Source organism: Pteropus vampyrus, unplaced genomic scaffold (assembly GCF_000151845.1).
Source record: "Pteropus vampyrus isolate Shadow unplaced genomic scaffold, Pvam_2.0 Scaffold74, whole genome shotgun sequence".
NCBI lineage: Eukaryota > Metazoa > Chordata > Mammalia > Chiroptera > Pteropodidae > Pteropus > Pteropus vampyrus.
The window spans coordinates 4,149,004-4,157,441 of NW_011888855.1; the positions used below are offsets into that span (position 1 = coordinate 4,149,004).

Genomic DNA, 8,438 nt, shown 5'->3' on the forward strand with positions numbered 1-8,438 from the left:
TGTCTCTGGTTGGCAAGGTCCCCAGAACAGCCCAGAGTACAAGGCTCAGACTCACCAACTCCCCACACGGGGCTGGGCTCCCAGTCCTCCCTGGGGAATTGAATGGTGAAACTTGGGCTGAATCAAGAAGACCCCTGAAGCTTTGGGTCTGAGTGTAGACAAGGCTGGTGCCTGTAGCACCTGATCATAAACTCTGGCATGCCTGAATCCACCCCAGTGCCTGCTTGACCTATTTCTGAAACCAGATCGTAATCCCTGCTAAATGGCTATTCTGGCTGCTCAGTGGTTCCTGGAGCACTGACATAGAGATAGAGATGAGAGAGAGGTAGAGGTGGAACCAGAAGAACCTGGAAGAGTCCCCACCCAGCCCCCAGGGCTCCCTCTCTCTGGTTGCTGGAGCCTGCCCTGGTTGGGGGTAGTTTCTTACTCCTCAGCTCTGTCCTCCTACATCATGCTGTGCCTTCTCAGCCTGTTCCTGTCCACTCTTCTGACGGTCCCCAAAGCAGAAGCCTCCTCAAAGCTCTGGCCTAGCTCCTCCTTTCCTCTCCAAATGCTTATTCTCTAGGGTGGCTTGGGCTGTTTGCACTGCCTTCTAAACTGCCCCTGCCCACCTTTTGTAGTTTCGCCCAGTCCCACTGGATTTGATCTGAAAGGAAAGGGCTCAGAGACCACCCTGGCCCTGCCAAGGGGAGGCTCTTCCCGTCCAGGTTCGATTTCAGGTACTGTTCTGCCAGGACTCCACTTTGGTCGGTCAAATCCCCAGCTCCCAGAGCCACATCCACAACAGATTCCTGCTTATCCCTGCTGGATGTCCAGCTTCCTCATCAATTCTCGGAGCCTGCTTACAACCAGAAACCCTGACTGGCTCTGCTCCTTGGTGTCCTCATTTATGCCCAAGGTCTCAGGAACTCCGCAGTCATTTTTGCTTCCAAATATATATCTCCAACCCAGACCTCTGACTGACTAGACATCTCTACCTGGATATCCCAAAGACATCTCAGACTCAAACATCCCAAACCCACTTCATCTTCTCTCCAACCTACTCTTACTCCTATGCTTCCATCTCACCAACCGCATCACCAACCAAGCATTCATCCAGTTCCCCAAATTTGGCACCTTCCCTGCCTCCTCCCCTTTTCCCCTTCGTACATCCAGTTGGTCATCAAGACCTGTCCTTGCCAGGTCTGGAATTCATCTTTCTGGGCCACCACCACCATCCTCCTCTTGAACATTACGTCAGTCTCTTTGGTGGTGTCTCTGCTTCCACCCTACCTCCCTCCCTTGCATTCTCAACTTGGCCACCAGAGGGATCTTTCTAAAAACAGAAATTTCATCAGGTTTTCCTCTGACCACCGCCCCCGCCCCCACCAACATTGCCTCAGAATGAAATCTAAAGCCATTTAACAGTTAAGAATTTTTAAGGTCAGGGATGGTCTCGCCTCTGCCAACCTTCCCAACCTCATCCCTCTGCCCTTCCCCACCACTGATTTAGGGCTTGCGTGGGCAAGCGTCTGAGCTGGATGGGGTTGTTCGGGTGCCAGGAGTGGCCTGTGGACTGCTCCACATTGTTGACTCCAGGCTCTCTTGGCTAGAACAAGCAGCATCAGGAATTGAACTTATGAATGAGGCTACCAGGGTCCTGCCTTCCTCAGCCCCTAGGCAGCACCCAGTGAGGGGCAGCACAGACTGTGTCCTCCCCCATCCTATACGAGCAGGATGACAGGCATATGACTCATGGCTTCAGAGTCTCTGGATCTACTGTTTACTTCAGCCACTAATGTGGCAACCAGTTCCTCTGAGGTGTCCTGATCTCAGCTGCACTGCTTGCTTCTCATGTTTTGCTCCCAGGCCCCTCGGACGCTGAGGCATGGGACACCTACAGAAACTGGCTCAGCATTCACACATGTGCAGTGTGGGAGACTTAATGCCCATTGGGGCACACCTGAACCAGTGAGGCATAGAAACCTGTGGACATATGTTCCCTACTGCTGAACCTCAGACATTTCTGAGACCCATTCCCCCCAATTTCCCACAGCTGTAAACAACCCTAAGCTATACCCTTGTGGTTGCTTTTCTTCTCTGTTTCACTCCCACAGTCCTTTACTCTTGTTCCCTCAGATCTATTGCCAAAAAGAAGTAGTCTGGAAGGCAGACTTACAAGGAAGGAATTCTAGAATGAGAACATTCACCTTTCAAACAAAGATAAAGACCTTCATTGCTCTGGTAAATAGGATGATAATGATCTCTAGCTTGCGGAAGCATCATTTAATAAAACTCTTACCCATGGTAGATTAGAATATGATGCAAGTAGAAAGTAAAACATTGGCTTGTGTCAGTGTTTTTCCCCCACTCCCCACCCTTAGCCTGCCAGGGGACATTCAGCAATGTTTGGAGACCTTTCCATTACAATTAGGGGAGAGTGCTACTGGCATCTAGTAGACAGAGGCCAGAGATGCTACTAAAATACAAAGGACAACCGCCACAGCAAAGAACCATCTGGCATAAAACTTCGATAATGCCAAGGATGAGAAACCCCAGTTATGGCTCTTAGAATGCATGGGGACAATGGTGATTATAAAGATCATAGAGCTGACTGGCTTTTGTTAAGTGTTTCAGAAGCCTTAAAAAAAGAAAATTACAAGACCAGGTAGGCCGACTATAAACTCGAGGCACACTGAGACAGAAGGCTTCCATCTTGTCATCTCCTGTAGCCACAGGGAAAATTGTGCTAAAAATCAAGCCCAGGATTTAAACGATTTAATCGTAAGGGCAGGAGAGCCATATATAAGAAAGAGTCTCCTATGACAAAGTCATGGCCCTGATAGGAAATGCATAGGACCCTCGAGCATAGAACAGGGATATTTGGGTAGACTGTGAGATTTTCCCTAAACCTTCAAGGCTAGCAGCGGCCAGCTTTGCCCCTTTTGCTGTAGGAGAGCAGTCTCTCCTTGCCCGGAATCCCTGTCAAGACTCCTGAGGCGAGTGGTTCCAAAGATGCTGCTTATTGTCTTCAAGTTCCCTCCCTATCTCCCCTCATTGTCGCCACACTGATCCGTAGGGTTGGGTCTCAGCACAGCCTAAGTGGAGAAATACAGTTCCTGACCCACAAGGAAATAGCAGACATATTGCTATGATCTGATAGGAACAGGGGTAATGAGTGGGAATTTATTAACCCTGGGAGCGCTCTCTCATTATTCTGGGTTTAACATCCAAGCAAGGATACATAAAACCATCTTCATATGCTTCTGAGATGACTCTTTGAAACTTGGATACAATTATGGCCTACAGAAATGAGGGGGTGATGCCAGAACTTTCTTTACAGAATATCAAAGGAGGCTCAGGGGAGTAAGAATGTTAGATTGTATTTATCATCTAAGACCAGAAACCCTATCACCAGCTTACATTCCCAAGTCCAGAGGACATATCCTTCACTAAGGCAATGCAAAATGCACAAGTGAAGCATGCCTAGTGGGGATGGTAGCATTCTAGTATAGCAGAGGCCAGATGATAACACTTTATCAACAGAGGCAGAGTGGATATAATTACAAGACCAAGGCGGCAACCAAAGTGCTTCAATTCATGGGATCCGTAGTGAGGGTTAATAGACCATGTTGTTCCCAGGAGTTAAATAAATAAGCAAATGACCAAGTGTTACTTGTATAACAACCTGACCCCACAAATTAAGAGCTGGTGAGCAGAAGCAGCTTGATGTCAGCTACCCCAGCAGGAAATCATATTTCCTCATAAACTTCCCAGATCTAGGCCAATTTACAAGCTCAGGGCTTATTGATTGAAAAGGAGGCCAAGTCTCCTTAAGAAAGATCCCTCCTATGTGGCCGAAGTATATATGATAATTATTTCCCTACAAGGGATCCATGTCTATTTTAGTCTGCTTGGGCTGCCATAACCAAATACCACAGACTGGGTGGCTTAAACAATAGAAATTTATTTCTCTCAATTCCGGAGGCTGGAAAGTCTAAGATCAAGGTGCTGGCCAATTCAGTTCCTGGTGAGAGTCATTCTGGCTTATAGATGGCCACGGTCACGCAAGCTCTCTGGTGTCTCTTGGTGTCTCTTCTTATAAGGGCACTAATCCCATCACGAGGACACCACCCTTGCGATCTCACCTAAATCCAAAAGCCCATTTCCAAATACCATTGCATTGAAGGTTAGGGCTTCAAAATATGAATCTGAGGAGACACAATTCAGTCCAGGGCAGTGGCCTTTTACCAGAATAATTCTGTGCTGAAGAAAGAGAAAGATCCAGACCTTTCAAGGGCTGCTGGATTCAGAGTATGAGCTGGCATTAGTGCCAGAGGATGGGAAACAGCATCATGCTCCCCTTCCCCCATTAAACTGGAGGTTCGTGAAAGCTGGGTGGTAAATGGAGTTCTCGTGCAAGCAGGTCTAATGGGTCTAAAGATCCGCGCTGTAGTTCCCTGATTCCTAAATGCATAACTGGGATAGATAAACTTAGCGGCTGGCAAGACCCTAACATTTACTCCCTATCCTATTAAATAAGAGCCATTGTGGTAGCAAGAGCCAAATGGAAGCCTCTGACACACCCACATTTTTGGCCAATTTATTGACTCAGAAGTAAAACTACATTCCGGGAGGAATTGTAGAGATTACCACCAACAATAAAGATTTTCTTCTCAATATCCTTCATTGAGGGGGATGAAAAGCCATTTGCTTTCATGTGGGGTGAACTGCGGCACATACTGACTTTCTTGTCCCTGGGCTATGCCAGTTCTCCTGTTCCCTTTGACAATACAGTATTTAGTGACTTTGATTGTCTTGATATTCCATAGAACATCATGATGGTTCACTGTACTGATGACATAATGCTAATGTGACCAAGTCCTCTAGATGTCCTACTAAGATATGAGCATGCCAGAAGATGGGCAATAAAAACCATGAAAATTCAGGGCCTGCCACATGGGTGAAGTTTTTTTCTTACCTTTTTGTTCGGGAATGAGTTAAATGTATATACAAGTCGACAAACTAGTAAAATGAACACCAAGGACCACCATCATGGCCAATCTTATTTCATCTATATCCTCACTCACTTCTTCCATCTTATATTATTTGGATGCCAACTGGTGAAGTTATTAGGAATCCAGTAGTCTGGAGCATGCCAGGTCATCCCCTCTAAGGTAAAGGCAAATTATTGTACCCTGTACCCTCCACCACTAATAAAAAGACATAATTCTTGGTGGGACTATTACTCTGACCGATATATTGGGAAGGCTTCAGTTTCGAGTGAAGTCCAGAGCAAGAGAACTCTACAGTGTGTCCATCTATATATAGTACAAGGTTCCCTGCCATTTGGCCCATGTGACCCAGCAGAATAGTGGTGCTAGTGGTGTTTGTGGTGATAAGGATGCTGGCTAGAGTTTCTGATAAGCTCTAATAAAAGAGTTTCAGTACAGATCTCTATGGTTCCAGAGCAAGGTCATGCCTTCTACAACAGGAGGCCTTCCTGTGACACCTACTTCAGCTATACCAATATTTCTCTCTTAACTCAAAACAATCTGTGAGTGCAGGGGAGTTGACCAGTGGAGCCAGAACCAGGAAACAAATGCCTCCTCATTCTACATAGCTCTTTAGAAGGTCTCAATGGGATCAAATTCCAGTCACCATGGCAATGAAGGTTGAGACAAGGCTAAGGTAAGTGAAGTGACAGAGGCACTTGCCTCAGGGGCAAAATTTAATGGTGGCACCAAGAAATTCAATAATCAGAATTAATAATATTTAAATATATAATTTTTAAATCTAAATAAAAGTACAAAAGTCCATGATGAATAAAATACAAAACTTTTAAGTAAAGATAGAATCAGGATTACTAATTTTTTCCTTTGGCCTCTGGCTCCAATGTGTCTCAGCACAGCACTGTCGCTGATCCTGGTCATGGTCAATGAGCAGCTAAGTGACATAGTCTTGTGTTGGCCTCACCGCCTTCCCTATTCATTCTCTCCAGCCCCTCACTCCTTTCCTACTCATAATAAACTACCCTCACATACGTTCTTGTCTCAGCTTTGCTTTTTTACTGGGGGAGAGGGGAGGGATGAAATCAAGCTAAGTAAAACCCGTGACCACAAACTGTAACTTTAAGTGAAACAACAACAACAACAACAACAAAACAATCTACCATAGGTTAATTGATAGAAACAAGAATTACGTTCCCAGGGCATATTTCTAGTCACAAAAATATGACTGAGCTTCTAAATAGACCCCAAACACTTTTAAGAGTAAACATTAAAGTAAATGTGAGCTATACATACACTTAAGAAAAATTAACAAAAATAAGCAAGAACATTATTTTCCAATCCACTTCTCCCGGTTCCAGGTTATGGGTGGGCAGAACCTATCCCAGCAGCTCAGGGCGCAAGGCAGGAACCCACCTGGGCAGGATGCCCTTCCGTTGCGGGGTGCACTCTCTACACACGCTCAGACTGGGATAATTTAGACATGCCAGTTCACCCATGCAGAAATGGGGAGATGTGCAAGCTCCACACAGACAGTGGCTCTGGCTAGGAATTGATTTTCTTGTTCTCATCAATGTTATAACAAAATGACATCAAACAAGACCACGTTATTAGGAGACCTGCTGTATGTATATATTGTTCATAGAAGGATACTTTTAAAAGTAAAGGGAAGTGCTATTCATAATTTCACTATGTTACTAGGCATAAAACAGAGCCGTCTGGCACATTGGGACATATGGTCCTATCATAGACAAGGAAACTGAGGTTCCAAAGGGGTGGGAAGCTAGGCTAAGAGGAGGGGTCAGACTGGAGGCTACAGAAAGTGAGGCAGAAATGTCCCTGAGCCTCTTAACCAGGCGGGGAGAAGCAAACACACTTTTACAAAATCTCTGGAGAGCTGGGCTTGTCAATCTCATCTGCCTCATGAACCCCAGGACTCAGAACCCAGGCTAGCTCACAGGGCAGCAGAGGGGACCTAGGCTGGGACACTGAGCTGACTGTGGTCCCTACTCTGGTTACCTTGCCAGATCTAGGCGACAAACGGGACCTTCTCCTCCTTCCTCCGTCCTGCCTTTCCTGGACTGAGGGCTGTCTCTTCTGCCAACAGGAGGCCTTCCAGTCCAAGAAGGCTCTGGCAGCCAACCCATAAAGAGCCCTGAGGACATGACGAGAGTGAAAGGATCGAAATCAGAACACAGGCGTAGCGACAGAGTCTCCATTAGGTGCTCTTACTTGGGCCAGGCGCGATGTTGGAATCTTCTCTAGAAGCCCCAGCAGGACCCTGGGACGAATTCTGCCCCTCCCTTCCCTTCCTCCCAGCTTATCTCTGACGCAGTGTGACCTTGCACATGCCTTCCGAGGACTGGGCCTATGTCTCCCTTTTTCAAAGTGAGGCTCCTGGATGTCCCGAAGGTGCATCTTCGGGAGCCGCCGCTGGTGACTGAATCAGCCCTTCCAGGACTGGTGGGGAGTGAGCGCCCTGTTGGCTGCTGCCCTCCACTCGCGCGGCGTGCGTGCCAGGAGAGGGGACGCGCTCCTGTCACCGGAGGCCCAAAGAGGTTTCCTCGGAACACTGACTCCACTGACTCTCCTGTCCGTGCCCTATCGCCCAAAGCCACCAGAGCTCAGACTTCGTATTGGAAGAGACAGCGGAGAGACTCCGGCCCCGAGCGAGGCCTGAGGCGACGCCGACAGGGAGGGCCCAGGGCCGACCTCTCCGAGACCTTGCTCTTCGGCCTCGGCTTCGCCCTTTTGTCAGCTCTCCGGGGTTGGCCCCAACTTCGGGGCACCGGTCAGGTTGCTAAGCACTTCGGGGTCGCGGGGGACGCCGAGTGCGCAGGAGCCGAGCGTCCTCCTCCGCAAGCAGGTGGCGCCGCTGCGGAGACCAAACAGGGGTCGCCCGCGGCCGCGGCCGCGGCACCAGGCGGAGCCGGCCAGATAGCCCCACCCCACCGGCCCGGCCTCCCGCCCTCCCCCGCCCCAGCCGGGATGTGGGTGTGGTCCCGAGCTTCCACGGTGACTTCCAGCTTTGCGTCCAGATCCCGCGAACGTTCCGAAGCCCGCAGCAGGTCTCCCGGGACCCGGCCCCGCGCGCTACCCCATTTCCCCGCAGCCTGCCTTCCCCGAGACCGTTCTGACACCCTCAGGTAACGCCCTCGAGCTCTCGGCACTCTCTCGGGATCGCTCTTATCATCGCCCCCTGTTGCTAGCTGGCGAACAGCGGCGGGAAGCATGCGGGACTACGACGAGGTGACCGCCTTCCTGGGCGAGTGGGGGCCCTACCAGCGCCTCATCTTCTTCCTGCTCAGCGCCAGTATCATCCCCAATGGCTTCAATGGTATGTCAGTCGTGTTCCTTGCTGGGACCCCAGAGCACCGCTGCCGCGTGCCGGACACCGCGAACCTGAGCAGCGCGTGGCGCAACCACAGTATCCCGCTGCGGCTGCAGGAC

At 49.1% G+C, this 8,438-nt stretch overlaps 1 protein-coding gene across 1 annotated transcript in view; it reads left to right on the forward strand.

Moving 5' to 3' along the window:
• The first annotated feature begins 7,966 nt into the window (after positions 1–7,966).
• The window catches only part of SLC22A4 (solute carrier family 22 member 4), a 44,794-nt gene continuing 44,322 nt past the window's right edge, over positions 7,967–8,438 (forward strand). The window contains exon 1 of the mRNA XM_023532007.1: positions 7,967–8,438. Coding sequence (XP_023387775.1) covers positions 8,220–8,438 — 219 coding nt within the window. The 5' untranslated portion in view covers positions 7,967–8,219.